At 39.2% G+C, this 19,104-nt stretch overlaps 1 protein-coding gene across 1 annotated transcript in view; it reads left to right on the top strand.

Moving 5' to 3' along the window:
- Nucleotides 1-18,768, top strand: part of LOC118420863 (long-chain fatty acid transport protein 4-like) — a 19,330-nt gene extending 562 nt beyond the window's left edge. The window contains exons 2-11 of the mRNA XM_035827910.1: nt 2,343-2,451; nt 2,978-3,257; nt 4,208-4,372; nt 4,891-5,162; nt 6,608-6,812; nt 7,913-8,044; nt 8,992-9,129; nt 10,107-10,271; nt 10,768-10,914; nt 16,767-18,768. Of these exons, the coding sequence (XP_035683803.1) occupies nt 2,343-2,451; nt 2,978-3,257; nt 4,208-4,372; nt 4,891-5,162; nt 6,608-6,812; nt 7,913-8,044; nt 8,992-9,129; nt 10,107-10,271; nt 10,768-10,914; nt 16,767-16,924 (1,771 nt within the window). The 3' untranslated portion in view covers nt 16,925-18,768. The remainder of the gene's footprint in view (nt 1-2,342; nt 2,452-2,977; nt 3,258-4,207; nt 4,373-4,890; nt 5,163-6,607; nt 6,813-7,912; nt 8,045-8,991; nt 9,130-10,106; nt 10,272-10,767; nt 10,915-16,766) is intronic.
- Nucleotides 18,769-19,104: the final 336 nt, after the last annotated feature.

Below are 19,104 nucleotides of genomic sequence, written 5' to 3' on the forward strand. Positions count from 1 at the left end.
GGCTACTTTGGGGAAAGTGGAGATCGCGAACACCGCGGCGCGGTGTGCAAGACTCCAGGGAAGCCGGGGACGTGCAAAAAACCGGAGGAAAAGGTATCTCCACGGAACGGATACGCAAATACTTTTTAGTCCAATACGTTCCGCCCCGACTAGAAACAAAAACATCCTGTATATTATATTAAAATTAAATAAGTTTTTCGTTTCTAGTCGCCCCGGCTACTTTGATCGCTGCCTGAACTATAGATAATAAACATACAACCATGTGACATTCTTATGATAGTTTACTCCTTTCATGTTTAGAAATAAGTCGTTCCTGATTATGATTGATATTGATTATGCTTATGGAAGCTAATTTGCAGAAGGTTCATGAATATCCGAGTGTCAAAAATCTTTGCATGAACAGTGATTTTACCGTTGTTGATTTTAGTTAATATCTAATCTACTCCCTGATACCTAACCAGTTCAAACTCTTGGTCACGTTTTTTTTTTTTTGTATTAGGGTTCATCCAAGGTTTTCATTAGGATTTTTTCAAGAGCGAGGCTATTGACACACCCAGTGCTAGAAACCACTAAAATGAGGAAATCTTACGATTATATTTGACAATCAACACTCTGAAAAATACAAATGGCATCCTGTGTCCATTATCAACCCAAAATACGATCTTTTTCACGTGTTTACGGCACAATTTTAAACATCGGAATCTGCTATCATATAGGGTGCTAGTTTTACTGTCACCACATGTGATCATGGCAGCCATGTTGGATCGGTTAGGAACACGTTTTCAGCTGTGTTTACCGACGAATTCCTGCCGTATTGGAGAATTTTCGGCCTTAAAACTTATATCACTAAGGAAGTGAAGTTATAGTTGTTGTTTTACCTCCATTATTTTTAATGTGAAAGAAATATTCTTCCGAGTCGCTGCCGATAGCGCCGGAACCACACGGCCGAAAATTTATGACATGTTTTGTGGTCAGTGTTATTTTTTGTTTATGATGTTAACAGAAACTTTAAAAGTTGTTTATGTATAAAATATTCTTATATCAAATGGATGTTTAAAAAGGGACAAGAAAAATTGAAAAAAAAAAAAAATTAAAAAAACTCCGGCGCGGACTCGAACCGGGTCGGAGCTGTTATCAGGAATTCCCGGGTCAACGCTCTATCCACTGTGCTACGCCATACATACACGATGAAGGCTGTATTAACAGGTATCCAAATGTAGGGCATAACTTGAATACGTCCGTTCATTCCAAGATTCAAAGATTCCAATGTCTAATCTTCCGAACAATGTCTAATCAACTATTGCTTGTGTAAAATATTGCCGGAAAGGCATGTTATAAGCTCTGATTGGCTGACTGGCATCTCGGTGTGTCAATAGCCTGTTTGGCTATTGGCACACTGAGTGTGGCACACTGAGTGTGTCAATAGCCACAGCGTTTTTTCAAAGCATATACGTGTATAGGGGCATCTTAGGGTGACGATGACACATGGCAAGCAGCGCAGACTTCTCAGTTTTATAGAGAAACCGGTGGACATCCTCCCCCAGAAAATTTGTTCTAGGGTCCAGGATATAACCTTTGGGAAAACTTTCCTGCATTTTGAGGGCCAAATTTAATGAAATGAAGCCTACATTTTTACCTTCTTACTGTACTTACATAACAACAGAAAAGTCCCTTACTGTGCATGAAACTGAACATAGGGTCCAAATTACAGTAAAGGGGATACAAATCACAGTGAGTGTAGGGGATACAAATCACAGTATAGTGCCCCCTATGCTCAACCATGCTGGCTTGAACACTGGATCATTTTGAAAGTACTTCAGAATGGTATATATACATAGAAATGTCAGCATTTTTATGCAAGATTTGATTCCATGTCTGTTGATTTTTGTTATTGAGGAAGATACAAAAGGTTGAGTCCAAAGGTCAATCTTATACAAAACAGAATACAATGTTAATGTACATGTGCTGCAGGGCTCGAAATTCATTTTTGGGATTAGGTGCACTGGTGCACCCAGCTTAAAAAATTGGGTGCACTAAAAATTTTTGGGTGCACCACTTAAATTTAAGTAATAACCTAATAATGAAACCTAGTTACAAGCTATCAAATTCTTAAACAAGTACCATGACAGACATTTCTATCATCTTTCTAACTTAAATGTCAAGAATATGTTGTATACTAGTATACTTTGAAATCTTTACATACACAAACCTAAGAATATATTTGGGTGCAACCTGTGCACCCACAGAAAATAATTGGGTGCACAGCTCCAATTTCGAGCCCTGTACTGTAATCAGGTCATGTACAATAAGGTCATACTGATAAATCCATATCGTTTCCACAGTGCGCTGACAAGCCTGCTGAAGTTCAAGATGGCAATGAAGAAACATGCGAGGAACAAGACCACCATTCCAGACATGTTCAGGGAGACAGTGGCCAGGCATCCCAACAAGGTACAGGGGGAGCCTGTCATATAAATAGAGTAAGGCCCAGAAAAAATATTGTGTTTCCTGTCCTGAAAACATTAGGATTGGTAGGTAGGGATTGTTATTTTTTAGTCTAACTTTCTTTTTTTTTAGACTTTGGCCTGAGACTCTAGTGATACAACACAGTTTAACAAGGCAAAACTGAAATACATATTAAGGACTTTTAAGTTTTATATTTACAATGTCAAGCTTTAATTTTGTGCATAACTATTACAAATCTTTGGATACATAAATTTATCCTATGTTTTTTTACTTGAGTAGGAAGGAGGCCGAATAAAAATTCTAACTGAAAACTATGTGACTAGTACACTGCCCACACAAAAGAAAAAGGCTAAGATAGTCAGCTTTTCTAGGGTAGTTTGGGAAACAGGAAACAGGTTGCAACTTACAGTAACTAAGCTTGTACACCCCCCTCCCCATCTCAGTTTTATCAATGATGAAAAAGAAAACATGATGAAGTTTTTACATTCTCCATGTTTCCTCCTTTTTCCAGGTTGCTTTCCTGTACGAAGACCAGGTGTGGACATTCCAAGAACTGGACGAATATTCCAATGCCGTTGGGAACTACTTCAGCCAGATGGGGTACGGCAGTGGGGACGTCGTGGCCCTGTACATGGAATCCAGGCCCGTGTTTGTAGCCATCTGGTTGGGCCTGGCGAAGATTGGGGTCGTAGCTGCCCTGATCAACTTCAACTTGCGAATGGAGTCCTTGGCACACTGTATCAATGTGTCACAGGCAAAGGCACTCATATTTGGGGCGGAGCTTTTCGAAGGTACGTGTTATACTTATCTCTCAGTGAAATTTACGGTAAAATTTTTACATTTGAAAATTTTTTTCTGTTACCTCTGAAATGTGATTTCAGGACTCCTCAAATATGCATCTTTGAAGTATGACAAATGCAGTTCTGAATTGTTTCAGCTACAAATTGAAAACACCACAAAATCTCCTGAAAATTTCCACAAAACACAATGAAATAACAATTTTGAAGCAAAGACGATTGTATCTATGGATATCAGTCTCAGAAGAACACTTAGTCAGTGCAGTATGGTTGTCTTGTAAGCAATTTCTCAGTTCTACAACATGTTTGGTTTTTTTGAGAAATCCTAGTATGGGACAGAGCTGTACAGATCTTATGGCGCCATGATATTTCACCTAAGGCCACAGCAAGTAAATTTTATGGATGACATCCTCAGCAGACTGCAAAAATAGTGAGATAGGGCAAAAAAAAACAAGATGGGTAAAAAAAACCAAGATGGCTAAATTTTCAAAATAGACACCATAAATGTTGTAAGAAGAGTTAAGGTGACAAAAGATGGTAGTACTGACGACAAATCATTCATTCCTGTATTAAAGAAGTGAACTAGTGTAGTAAAAAGTAACACTAGTGTGGTAGACTGGTATCACTTACCAAGTTGGCAACTTCACTTATGACTTCCATAGTGGTGCCACTTTTCCAACTATCCAGCTGGTTTCACTTCTATAACTACAGTCATGGCTACCTTGCTAATGTTACTTCTACAAGTACAATCATTAGGCTCTAGCACAACATACTTTCCCATTAATGTACTTTCTTGTCATGTTGACCATCTCCGAAGAAGAAAAAAATTCTTGTTTTTTTTTCTGAAATCAGGCAAAAATTAATGAGCGCGCGGATGTCATCCAGAAAATTTACTTGCTGTGGCCTAAATTTTATACCTCACGTTATCGCCTTACCCCCAACAGCGGTGGTAAAGTCCCGGTCGCTGCTGAATAAGGACCTCCAGTTGTACTGCCAGGGACGTCCGTCCATGCGCGCCATCGTATCGTACACCGACCTGGACCCAGAGGTCGCCAGCGCCCCCAAACTCCCCCCACCAATGGCCATCACAGAAAAAGCTACCTTCAACGGTAAACCATTTGCCTACAGATTATAGTATGTTTTCAGCTGTCAATGAAGCAGGCAGCTGCTAACTGCCATGTTGGTGTCCGTATTTGCATATCAATGGATTGTATCTCACAGCATTTTTGTGCTTCAATGGCAGGTTTTTGAGTATTCTTCTGAAATTCTCTCCTTTTGCTGGGGACATTTCATAGTGGTTATTTAAGAGAGGCAGAAAGACTTAAGTTTGGCTATGATCCACCAGAAATGCAAATAGGCACACCAATATGGCGACAGACATGGCAAAAACTTCTGAAAATTCTCAGTGGTTTTTGTTTCAGGTCGAAAGACTTATACTAGTATTCTTTGTTAAGTTTACAGATATTGAACAGATATTGAACATATGCATGATTGTGTACTATTGGCTTTTAATGATATTTGAATTGCCGATAGATAGACAGTCGATGAAGATTAGGAAAAAGTACTGGAAAGAAATTCAGTTCTTTTCCATCCATTAGAAGTATCATAAAACACTTTATTTCCACAGACACTCTTCTATATATCTACACCTCCGGCACGACTGGTTTACCCAAAGCGGCGGTCGTGAAAAACAGTCGTTACTTCTACATGGCCAACGCCGTCCACCACTTGTTCGGACTGCGTAAAGACGACGTGGTGTACTGTACGCTACCGCTGTACCACACGGCGGGCGGGATCCTCGGGGTAGGGCAGGCACTCATCTTCGGGATGACGGTCGCTGTGAGAAGGAAGTTCTCAGCAAGCAACTTTTGGGATGACTGTGTCAAATATAACTGTACTGTAAGTAGATGGAATGTATTAACCTTTTTGACTTACAATGCAGGGTTGTAGCCAGCGGCCGTCCTATGACGGAATTTTGCAGCTCGGGACGGAAAATAATTTTGCCCATTCCGTCCTCTGTCGTGGACAAAAGTCGATATGTAGATATGTAAAAACAACTGTCTCCCTTGTGTGATATTTTACCAAGACAGATGCCGTTGAACAGCTTAGTCTACCAGCGAAATTTACACCTCAAGATGCAGGAAATAGCATTTCAGAGGGTCTAGATTTCAAAGTTTTCAGGGGGAGCATACCCCAGGACTCCCCTAGGAACGTTGCACCTTGGCGCAACGTCTTGTGCTTTGAGCGCTCGTTAGGATTCAAAATCAAGGGCGCGAAAAATGATTTCAGGCTGGCTACAACCCTGTTACAATGTGTACATTGCACATAATATTTAATGATTCTGATTATAACTTAATATAAGATAACTTTATCTTATAATCAGACACTACAGGGGGTACAGACAGTACAGGGGTACGGACACTGCAGAGGGTACGGATACTAAAGGAGGTGCAGACACTAAAGGGGGTATGGAGATTGCTGGGGTACGAACAATAAAAGGGGTACAGGTGCAACAAGGGGTACAGGTGCAACAAGGGGTACGGATGCTATGGGGGTACAGACACTACTAGGTGGTATAGACTCTACAGTGGGTACATACTCTACAGTACAAAGTTTGGCCCCAGGGGGGGGGGGGGGTTCGAAATCGACCTTGACCATTGAATATCCCAAGCCTTTTCACCCGGACGGGAGACCTGGCACATTTCCGTCTTGTAATTGGCCAGCAAAAGGGTGTATCACCCCGTAAGGGGCGGTATAGCCCCATTGTGTGTAGGCATATAGACCGATGATGATGATCATCATGATGAAACCTACCCATTTATTATTGCAATCAAAGCTGACAAATATCCGAAAACACACAAGAAACACACGGCAAAGTCCATATTTCCATTTATCATTGAGTAAAAAATCATGGTAAAACAAACATTTATCAATATCAGTTTTAAAAAGTAAGGCCGAGGAAAAAATGTTGTGTTTTTCTGTTTCAGTCCTCAAAAAATTAGGGACGGTAGGTAGGGATTATCAAAACAAAAAACAATACAGTTTAAACTTTAACAAAGTAAAAGTGAAATGCATGAGGACACTTGATATATATATTTCTGACGTCAAAATTTTTTGCACAATCGTGACAATGGTTACAAATTTGTTGATACATCCTTCATTAGATAGCAGCTTTTTACATGAGTAGAAAGCAGGCTGAATAAAAATGTCCAACACCCCAAAAAAAGTCTAGGGACAGCAGTTTTTATATGATAGGTAGGGAAACAGAAAACTTTCCTAGGCCTAAAGACTGTTCTTGTTTTGCATTGTTTAACCACTTTTCTTCATGTTTATTTGTGTACCAGGTTATCCAGTATATTGGTGAAATCTGCAGATACCTACTGGCGCAGCCTTCGCGCCCTGCGGAGACGCAGCACCGCGTACGCGTGGCCCTGGGGCAGGGGCTACGGGCGCGCAACTGGGAACACTTCATGGAGAGGTTCGGCATCAAGCAAGTAGCAGAACTGTACGGAGCCACAGAAGGAAACGTAAACATCGCCAACGTACCAGGTAAGGCTTCAGGACTAGTATCAGGGTTCTCGCCAGTGCAGTTGAGCATAGGGAGCAACTACACTGAGATTTGTATCCCATATGCTGAGATTTGTATCCCATATGCTGAGATTTGCATCCCCTATGCTGTGATTTGCATCCCCTATGCTGTGATTTGAGTCCCCTATGCTGTGATTTGAGTCACCTATGCTGTTATTTGCATCCCCTATGCTGTGATTTGCATCCCCTATGCTGTGATTTGCATCCCCTATGCTGTGATTTGCATCCCCTATGCTGTGATTTGCATCCCCTATGCTGTGATTTGCATCCCCTATGCTGTGATTTGAGTCCCCTATGCTGTGATTTGAGTCCCCTATGCTGTGATTTGGGCCAATACACTGTTTAAACCAGCATAGCGGCCCGGGGCTTGGCTCTTGTTTTGTAACAAAGGTAAAAAAATGCTTCATTTATCAGATTTAGCCCTCAGAATGCAGGGAATAGTGTTCAAATATCTAAGGAAGACTTGTTCAAATATCTAATGTTATCAGCTAACTACGATGTAAATGTAATAGAAGAATCTTGTAAGTTCATCTACATGTTGTAAGAACAGGGAAGAAGTAGCCTGAATAAATTCGCACCCCAAGCGGCCGGCCCTACAATTGCCGCCTCTCGGGGAGGGGGTCATTAACCCCAGCCAGCGAGAAATTGTGTAAACACAAGCTAAGGGAAGAAGTATTTAAAATATAAGATATAAGTAGGTCAAAGCATAGCTTACCTATCATTCTCTTTGTATGCCACTTACTGTATTATCCATGGGGTATGAATATGCAATAAACTTCATTGTCATCTGTATTGTGGGGAAAGTAGGAGCATGTGATTTTAACTCTGCCATCCTATGTTGCATGGTTAAATGAACACTTGGAAATAAAATGTGTTACATATCTTCCTATTGCTACCTAGGTATTAATGCTCTATTATCTTTTATTGCAGGGAAAGTTGGAGCGTGTGGTTTTAACTCTGCCATCCTATGTTGCGTGGTTACATGAACACTTGGAAATAACATGTGCTATATATCTTCCTATTACTACCTAGGTATTAATGATTTATTACCTGTATTGCAGGTAAAATTGGAGCGTGTGGGTTCAACTCTGCCATCGTGCCCTGGTTCTACCCCATCAGACTGGTGAGGGTGGATGAGGGGACAGGGGAGCTACTCAGGGGGCCTGACGGACTCTGTATCCCCGCACAGGCTGGTAGGAAAATCAACACCACGTTTCTTTGGTGCTTTCGGACAGACCATGACAATGTGGTACTGCACTCAAGTTTAGTAACTTATTTTAACATACAAAGTACAGACAGACGGTAAAGGTAGTGTTTTAATGCAGTCAGGTACCCAATTTTACACCTGGGTGAAGTGAGGAAGGGAAGTGCCTTTCCCAAGGGCACAATATCGGGGGCACGGCGGGTATCGAGCTCGAGACCTCTAGGTTTCCGAGCCCAACACTCTACCAGTCTAGTCACATACAATGGCATGCATCAACACAACATTGTGTATGGAACATGGTCTTTGTACAGATGAGCATGGAATTTTGGATATGTCATGGAAGTACAGGAATCTAATGAAACTAACAGTCATTGTAATGTATTGTATACACACAATATATTATTCAAAACAATAGATAGCAGGGCTCGAAATAATGGGGTTTTGTGCACCGAGGTGCACCCAAAATTGGAGCTGTGCACCCAATTATTTTCTGTGGGTGCACCCAAGTATTGTCACAGGCTTATGTATGTTGAGATGTCTGTATACTAAGTAAACAACATATTCTTGACGTCTACTTCCGATTTCTGAAGAGCTCCGTTCAAATTACTAATTTAGTAGGTTTGCAATTAGGTTATTCTGATATTCTACTTTATTTTATGCGGTGCACCCAAAAATCACCCAATTTTCTAGTTCGGGTGCACCAGTGCACCTATTCCCAAAAATGAATTTCGAGCCCTGGATAGTGTCTGAGTCCTGATGTTAATCTGTTGCCAATTAGAAAATCTCTCTTTATTTTGCAAATCTCTGAACCGGTCCTGTACCTGAATTTTTTGTACCAGTATCCAGCCCTACTACATGCCTTTGTTCAAAACTCTCTTCTGTCAGGTAGAGATTTGAAGAGTGCTCTATCATAATGTTCTTCTTTCCTAACCGCAGGTGAATGTGGAGAGCTTGTAGGGAAGATTATACAGGGGGACCCCATGAGGGAGTATGATGGGTATGCTGACAAGCAGGCTACTAAGAAAAAGATAGCCTATGATGTCTTCAAGAAAGGAGATATGGCTTTCTTATCAGGTCAGTTTATTTGTTTGATTGATTGTGTTTTTATCTATGAAATACACATACAAATGTATCTTTAGATATTGTATGCTTGACTAATAATGAAGTTTATTTGCAAGTTTATGCCCAGAGGCTAATTGCAAGTACATGGTAGAAACATAGGGAACATACATTAACATGTGACAATGAGTGATAAATATTATTGTAAAAAGAGACTTCTCTCATAGTAGTGTTGGCTATTTCTAAACAATGATAGGTAACAATTGTTTATCTTAAGACTTACAGTCATGTTCTTGGCTAGTATTTTGTTACTGTTTCTTTCTCGTGCAAAGTTTCATGTCAATGTGTAGTTATTGTTGGTAGTGACCTCTAGCAATGCAAGGGAGTACTACAGCTGTCAATTTGCATGTTGTCAGTTTGCATGAATGTTACAGACTGAATATCGTCTCTTTTTTCCAAACGTTTGAAAGTTTGTCTTTTATCCAATCTATCATTATTAATCCTTGTCTGATTCAACCTATGAAATAATATTTCCTTTGACTTGTATTAATTTTTAGTTTTTATCATTGATATTATTTACAACCACTGTAAATGCACTGGTATTTATTTTTGCGGTGGCAGGAAAATGGAGTGTTCGCGGTGGTTTGAAGTTCGCGGTAGCACCATCGACTGTAGTGAAAACTATTATGGAAAAACTTTCGTGGTGGTTTTACATTCGCAGCGCCACCGCCAAAACCGCAAACAATACTCTAGCAATGCAAGGGAGTACTGCAGCTGTTGATTTTCATGTTGTTGCAGTTTTTGTAACTTTATTTCTAAGTTTCAGACTGAATATTATCTCCTCTTCCGAATAAGAATTGGTGAAAGTTTGTAATTTATCCAAATTACTACAACATTATGTCCTTAAATTTGACATACGAAATGAGATTTCTGTTTGCTTTGTAGTTTGCGGAAATTGTTTACGACTTTTCTTGATTTCGCGTTCATTTCAGGTGACGTCCTGATGATGGACGAACTGGGCTTCCTGTACTTCAGGGACCGGTCGGGCGACACTTTCCGCTGGAAGGGCGAGAACGTGTCCACCATGGAGGTGGAGGGCGCCGTGAGCAGACTACTGGACCACAGGGACACTGTGGTGTACGGGGTGGAGGTTCCAGGTATGTGTGTGGACAGAGACCTCTAGCAACTGAACGATGAACTGCAGTGTTGTTGACTCCAGCGGAGCTCAATTATTAATAGAAAACTCTAGCAACATAAAGAAGAAGTTTTTTTCTTATATCCCAACAAAAAAGTACATGCTGTACTATGTAATTTTATATGGTACAGCTACAGGGACACATATTGTTTGCTGATATGTGCATTGTGAATAGAGATTCCAAGCAATAAAAGGAAGTACTGCAGTTTGATTTTCTCAATTGAGAAGAACGCATTGCATACACACTCTGTATATACACCGGATTGATCTATAGTTCAAGCTACTAGAAAAGAAAGCATCACAGACAGGACTCAGTCAAAAAACATATTTACAAGGATATCTCCTTGATATCATATGTATACTTGTATTTGGTTTCTACATTATAGCATAGCAAAACTGTATCTTCATGAATATGTGTACAGTAGACTGTTCGTAAATTTTCTCCAAACTGCTTGTAGGCCTGGAGGGTCGAGCAGGCATGGCAGCTGTAGCAGACCAGAACAACTCCCTAGACCTGAAGAAGCTGGCCAGCAGTTTGAAGCAGGCCCTGCCTGGGTATGCCATCCCCATGTTCCTCAGACTCACCAAGAATGTGGACACTACAGGTGAGAATTTATTTCATAACTTGAAAATTTATATTCATATAACCCCTAGGCCATGTTGATTTGAGTAAACTATATGGATGACATCCTCTGGGAACCCAAAAACTGGTGCGAGTGTGCGAATAAGAAAAGTTTGCCACAAAAAAAGCTGCCTTCTTTATGAAATCTAAGGAAGGTTGAACTGTGACTGAACACAGAGTATATATGGTATCATACTGAACAATACATTTTTTATTTTTGTTCACATCTTCTTCTTTGACTTCGACTTTGGCATTCTATGACATTAACAGCTGTTTTTGATATTTTTTGCAAGATACAGCATAACGGTATATTTGCTCATTTTATAGCAGCTTTGTATGATTTACAGTATGGTCGAAATATTTTTATCTATTTTTGGAAATGACTGAAAATGATGCTAGTGGGGATGTCATCCATGTATTCAAGTCAACATGGCCTTATTTCCAACACAAAAATTGGACTACTGGCAACCTTAATTTTTATCTGTTTAACTCCAGTCTTTGTAGTTTTTGTCTAGCATATGATACATCACTCACTGAGTCACATGTTCTATATGTATAACATGACATCACAGGAGCAGTGGATTGCTCCCTGACAAAGACTGGACTTGGACAGTCAGAAATTACCCTACCCTGTAGTAAATTGAGAGGTCAATTATTTATGCATATGTCATTAAGATCATCCCAACTAACCTTGTATTGGTCCATACTGATAATACGATTGACATCAGTTTCAATACTGTACTAAAACTGCTTCATTTCCTGGGGTTATGAGTGATCACAAAGAAGGATACAAGCAGCTTACAGGTCTTCCTAGTGATGGGTAAATTGGATTGCATGTCATCAGCTTGTAGTGTGGATGAGGTCGCAGAGTGAATCCTCCTTTCCAATTCCCTTGTGGTTTCTAGTAGGGATGCAGGGTTCTAGCCAGGATTTTATTTTGGCATAACAGTAGAAGCAAAGCAAACAATCTGGGGGATGGTGTGGAAGGGGGATTTGGCCCTTCCATGCACGGTGAGATTTTGAAAATGTGAAGTAAAAATTTGGCATTGTAAGGGTACGGTACAAGTAAATTTTCCAAATTAGTGTAGTGGTCCTCATTTTTGCATGGTGGTCACTAACCGTAGTGGCCTGTTATGCTAAAAAAGCACTACCGTACGGTACATGTAGCTAGAACCCTGGATGTGTAGGAAAAACATCATCAGATACAAGCTAAAATGTCACTCTAGTCTTGCTGGTGAAATAAAGAAAAACTTTGTGTTTCTTGATATCATTTGCACATTTTCGAATTCCTGCAAGGCCGTCATGTTTGGGGTTACATGTAGGGATTAGCCTGAGTTGGAAACATTATTCTCAGCCATGTGTATGTTTATTTGGTGTGTCACACAAGTGTGTAAACTTGACAGTGTGGTATGTTCCATGTGAATGAGGACTGTTTCACATGAGGGATTCTGGTGTTTGTGTTATTTTTCCCCATGAACAAAACATGTCGTGGTCATATCCTCTCAATAGCATTTCCTTTAACCTTGAAGACATGCCTGTCATACTATGTAGTACAGCATATGTCCCAGTGGCGCAAGCGATAACGCAACCAAGCTGTTTAGTCATCTGGATAGAATTCGGTGGATCTGTGGGCCAGAGTTCGATCCTAGTGTCATCTTCAGCTTGAACATGTTGTAATTAGGAATGCATTAGTCATTTTGGATGGTGGCATAAAGAAGGTTGTCCGTGTATGAGGAAACTTCAGGCAGAAGCCTCTGCACATATTTAATGAAGCCAACTTACAAATGTACTTGCCAAGAAGAGTAGGGGTGTGCCAGTGTGCTGGGCCAAAAACGTGAGCGAAGCTGCATTGCACTAAAAAGCAACAATAACAGAAGACGGATTTGTCTCTGTTTGTTTCACATAAACGGTATATCACCTTTAGGCTTAAACACTTCTTTTTGTTACAATTGGTGCAAGCTGCGTAAGGCATTATATAACGTCCTTGAAAAAATGACTGAATCTGCAGTTCTTGTTAACATGGTACATGTACATATTAGTATGATGCAAGAAAAAAAGTATAACTATAAAACCCCATAGGAGTAGACGTTACTTGAGGGCATTGACCCAGCACGTTTTGTGGCACATGCATCCAAAACACTCTTATCTGATAACAACTAAATGATTACACCACATTACTCTATCTACCAGTCCTCTGTCTCACTTCAAAACTCACTTATCCTCTCTAGACAAGCTATTTATGTTGTGAGAAGTGTTCCAGTCTAGTTATCCTATTTTACCGGTAATACTCAAAGTGCATGGAATATGATATACGGAAACTTGAAAAAAATTCATTCTGTCCCAAGTTATGTCATGGGAAAAATGCAAAATGCCAACCATCTGGATCCACCACTTGTGTAACTAGAATTTATGCTAATGACAGGTTTTGATACCGTAAGTTTATGAACATTCACGGCGCTTGAATTTGCGGCATTGTCAAGATCAACCATTTGCTTGAAAGAAACAACTGTGGTAATATAATGGAAGACAGAGCATATGTTTTTGGGGTAAAGAATGTGTGGTGAGCACTCACAGGAAAGAATGTGAACATAAAACTGCTGTGACGATTTCAAAGTTTACAGTATATGCATGCAATTAAGACAAATGTAGGCCTCCTGGTAGAAAGTATGTGCCCTGGTCTATCATCTTTTCTGGACACCATTGTAGGACTCCAACTTAATTTTTGGGAATTGGTGCACTAATGCGACTCAAAATTTAGGGGCACAGAAGAAAATTGGGTTCACAGCATTACGTAAAACGTTAACAATACCAATTTACAGACCTCACTGTCTTTCTTCTGTAGCCTGGGTACTAGGGGTGGGTATCAGTCTGTCGTACTGGTACAAAGCTTTTCTGTCCCTTAGATTTTGAATGGAAATCCTGTCTAAGGCACGACGACCCTAGAGGGGTCCAGGGGTATTTTGTTCCATTGGGAAAATGTTGAAATATTGACCCTCTAAATGCCGTTTTCTTTATTTTGAGGGGCAGATTTTGCTGGTAGACTCAGCTTAGTTCAATTCATATCTTAACATGCAGATTTTGTCTGTCACGGAGGATGGAATGGGCAAAATTTTTGTCTGCCCCCAGCAGCAAATTTCTGCCAAAGGTCGGAAGGACGGATGCTGGCTAAAACCCTGTTATACTCATGGTACTTTAATGAATGAATGAATGAAAGACCTTTATTGTACATTCATGCCTTGACGGGCTAGGTACAGGTCACTGATAACAGACATAACAGACATATGTAGGGACAACAAAATACAATATAACTAATTGAAGGTACTAAGCTAACATTATGATCGACATCTTCTCGCTTCTTTGTACAGGTGTAGATATAGGAACAAATAATGTTTAATATGTACCTAACTGTAGGTTCACCATTGCATCCCAAGTCAAACTCAAATTTTGGGTTCACAAAAAAGTTCACCCAGTTACATTATATCCAGCGCTGCACAGTGTCACTGCCAGACTTTATGTACATTTTGTACAATGTACATTGTAGTACAATAAAGACACACTGTTTTGTATTGTGTAGAAGTTGTGATTGGTTTCAAGTCTTTTCAGTGCCAGCTGTTATGCGACGAGTGTAGTACGTGTTTGTCAGAGCAAAACAATCTAGGGTTTCTCCAACACCTGTTGTTATACTAGATGTTCACAGTGTGGTAAATACAGATGTAATGAACATGCTGGGATGATGGTTGTAAGACATGCAATTATTATGGTTGCCATGGACAACCAACTCTACAAAACTGTAGGTCTGTCAGGTTGCTTTCTTTTAAATGTCAAAAACAACTTCAAGGACAACAAGAATTCATCTTCTTTTGTCATCCTCAGTTGAGCTGAAGCATAATGATTTTAGAAGTAGATGTGTATGTTGTATGTACAATGTGTACTGCTTTGCTACAGCTGGAGATGTCACCCAAGTACCCCTAGTCTTAGTAAGGTTTCCTCGATGTCTAAATTGGTATTTTGACTTCCAGTTGTTATAATTTAGACTAATATTGATGTCTTTGCACAAAAGGTGGAGAGTACCATAAACTAGCATACTAGGTAAACATCCAGATTTAGATTGGATATAGGGAACCCAAAAGATAAAAGAAAACACCAATATTGAATGTTACTAATTGTCCCCTTATAAGGCCATGTTGATTTTATTATATGGATGACATCCTCCGGGAACTCCAAAACTGATGCGAGCGAGCGAATAAAAAAAAAGTTTGGCCAAAAAAAAAAGTTGCCTTCAGTATGAAATCAAAGTGGCCAGGAAGGTTGAACTTAGGACTAAACACACATAGTATGGTATATCAACAGTTAGGTGTAGGGACCAGTACATCATACGGGTGCAAAACATTTTTGTCTTTTTGGACCAATCCGAAAAAAACAGACCTGAAAAAAAAAAGAGGAACAGGTTTCGCCAATTACAAAATGGACACACTATGTCGGCAGCCATTTGGGGTCTAACCGGGGGGCCAAGAAGACAACAAGAGCGAAGTCAAGTAGAGTTTATAGTCAATTGTACCAAGTTTCTACAGTCAAAGGTACAGAGACAGTTAGCTTTTATTACTTGGAGATGGGATTTTAAAATGCAGTGGGAGTCCAATAATCCACCAAACAGATTCATTTGTAGCAAAATTGACCAATTACCATTGTTTTGAGTATTGCCAGTTCTCAAGTTTCCACAGACAATCAGGTCCAGGTTCATGTCCGGACCTGGAAATGATCCTCTGGACCTGAATTTTCTGTACTGGTACCTCCCCCAACCAACAATAGATTTTTTTTCTTTCTGTCCTTTCACATCTTATTCTTTGACTTTAGATTCATTTTGGCATTCAATGGCATTAGTTATTCTGTTTTCTAATACTTTTTTTTTCAATCTACGGAATATTTGTGCTCATTTTACAGTTACTTTGCACAATTTATTGTGTGGTCGAAAACTTTTTTTTTTTTTTGGAAATGGCCGAAAATTGGTGCGAGCGCGGATGTCATCCATATAATCAAATCAATGTGGCCTAATTACTCAGAAACAACTACATGTAGTGCATTTTTTAGCATGAAAGTTTTTCAAAAGTAAGCTATACTAAGAGATTGTACAGTACGCTCTGCCAAGAAATACCATCTTTAGGTCAATGTTCATAAGACTGGGGCATCTCTTTATAGAACAGTTTAATCTTGGAGATAACGTCTTATTGTCACCACTCCACTTCACGAGTTGATACGGGCACGTATATGGGTATTGTTTGGACCTGTTTATTTAGGTTGCCATAGACAGAGCTTGCTTTGGAGAACCCTCGGAATTCAAATTTACCCAAGAAGGGGAATGTTTACTCCGTGTTGATGCACAAATAACCAGCAGTGTGGATATTGTCCATTGAACATAAAATGTTATTGATTTTTGAAACAACATATTATTCCAATCCTATAGACCAATTCAATACAGAAAGTTTATTTTGAAGTTCAGGCCCGTAGGCTAATTTCAAGTACATGGTACAAACAATGTAGATAGAAACAACTAGAGTTCCACGAACACATACCTTCTCCAAATAAACCAGATTTATGGAGTGGTCATGTTTCTTTATTGTACGATTTGTGTTGATTATATACAGTTTGGATATAGATAAATAGATAGGTTGGGTTTGACTTCTTTTTTGGAAGCAGAGAAAGACAAAGAGCCCAACTATAAACATGTATATGCAACACAAATTTGCAAAACAGAAAAAAGTTTATAAATCATTTTCTTGAGTATCTAGAATTGGGATATGTTTTCTTCTCTAAGACATATTTATTGTTCCATTTCAGGTACCTTTAAGTTGAAGAAAACGGACGTACGCAAAGAAGGCTTCAACCCGGACGTCATCTCCGACCAGATGTACTACATGGACTTGTCCGCTGGAACGTACAAGCCGCTCGACTCTGCCGCGTACCAAGATATCGTCAGCGGGAAAATACGCTTGTGATATCTTCCACTTTCCCACTTAACATGTGTATTATGTGATACATTGGTCACAATTCTTAGGCTCCCAACTAGTTGAAGAATTAGGGCTAATAGATATTTAAAGAATGAGAAAAAATGATGGGAATTTTTAATGCACACAATAGAGTTAGGTTATCTTAATTCAATCAGTCAATGAGCCAATCAGAAGTCATGGTCATAATTAACTTTACATGGTCTAGACCAATGACAGCTTGGATGCCAGTCATCCTAGTTGTAGTCCACTCCCACTGATTGTAACCTTTCAGTGGTATGGAGCATATTAAAGCTTATACTGCTGCCATCCAGGCTAGCACTGACAACCATTGCCATGCAGAAATATACTTAAATGACAAAGTTGTGATTTGGTGAACAAACTTTAGTAAGTTGAACAGTATTAGAAACTTGAAATCAAACCAAATGACTGCTGTATCCATGATAGAGGTTTTCCCTTTTATTGAAATCATATCGTTGTTTATGAAGTACTTTTTTAAGATATTTATGCTAAATTGAAAACTTAAGGTAGAAACAAGTGTAGATTTCATCAGAAACTAGGATGTGGATGGTTAATGAATTCACTAATGAAAATGAAGGAGTGGATAATGACAAAATCATCACCCCTCCAGAAACAGAAAATGGAATATCCCTAAATTAATGTTCATGATGCAACCTATACACATGTAGCTATTACTTATAAGCAAAGCACTTTTAGGGGATAGTCTTAAACTTAAGATATTCTCAGATCTCAGGTGTAGTTTGTTAATTTGTTTTTATAATTGTCTTGTTTTCTTCTTGTTCCAACCTTTTTTTATATTTTCCTAATTGTGGAACTTTTATTATTACTTTCAATACTTGACTATTCCTTTTTAGTAAATGAACACAAACTGGCTATGGGTAGAGAAAGTTAACCATGTTTCAGGTAGAATTGGGAAGGTATACAATTTCCAATAGCCTTTGAAATCTGAATATAATGGTAACAATTGGCCTAGAAATATTTACAAGACACATATGATAGACACTGTAAGTGGGGATGCTTTTTTCTAAATGACTATCAAAATAGATTAAAGCAATGCAAAGCTTATATGAATTTAGGGATATCTTTTTCAAACACACTGTCAAAATGTGTAAGATGAGAAATTGTTAGTAAAATATAACGCTGATAAGAATTTGGAATTTTAAATTAAATGGTATAACTTAATGCTTGTGGCTCTTTGGCAAGGAAAAGTATATGTATACACTGTGCATGCATGAAAAGAACAGAAAAGCTTTATTTAGGAAGAATTTCAAGTATGTGAATCACAAAGTACTTATAACTTAAAAGAGTAGTATGTGGGACAAGTTGTGTGTTCTCAGAAGGTGGGATGTTTGGACGGAAACCTTGCTGTTATGTAAACACCCAGTGTGCACAGCAACCTTGTGTTGATCGGTAACCTAGCAACAAGGAACGCTGTTGATGTGTCGTCTGCAGCTTATTGTGAAAGAGATTAGAAGTTATCCCCGCCAATGTTTATTCAGGATGTGGACAAAGAAGTTTATTTCGCACAAGGTGTTTTTTCGTGAATAGGTACAAAGAAGTTTTATTGCTAAATGTTGAATGATGGACCTTGATAATCTTATTGAACACACACTGTTTTTTTTTTAAAGATTATTCATTTTTGGCATCGCCTCAGGGGTGGAGCCATATGTAATCATAATGTTATTGCTTAGATTGTCTTGGAATTGCCTTTTATCACTTTTGCTTTAATTCTCTTGAAAGAATTAATGAATTTCTCTAAGTCAGAACATCACAGATTTTGAAATGTTCCTTGATCATAAACTTGACTGTCCAAATTTGTGGTACTTTTCATTTTGACTTGTTTGTGTGTATACTCTTAATGATAACTCTTTGAGTTTGTCCAAATGAATAACATGAAAAAAGTCAACCCTCACTTAACCAACGCATTTCACAGCTCTCTGAAACGTAATTGTATATATACCGTAGTAGTATTTACCCTTCACGTAGGCGCTAACTTCAGGTGACACTCAAGTATGTTCAGTAACTTGCCCCATAGTGCGTCCATAGTCCTGTAGGTTGTGAACCACTCACCGAGAAGACACCTGGGGATCATGTAGAGTCGACCGAGCAGCATGGCAAGCTAGCAGTGCGCTTACTCTGTGGGCCCCTTT

The sequence above is a fragment of the Branchiostoma floridae genome, chromosome 8, assembly GCF_000003815.2.
Source record: "Branchiostoma floridae strain S238N-H82 chromosome 8, Bfl_VNyyK, whole genome shotgun sequence".
NCBI classification, from domain to species: Eukaryota; Metazoa; Chordata; class Leptocardii; order Amphioxiformes; family Branchiostomatidae; genus Branchiostoma; species Branchiostoma floridae.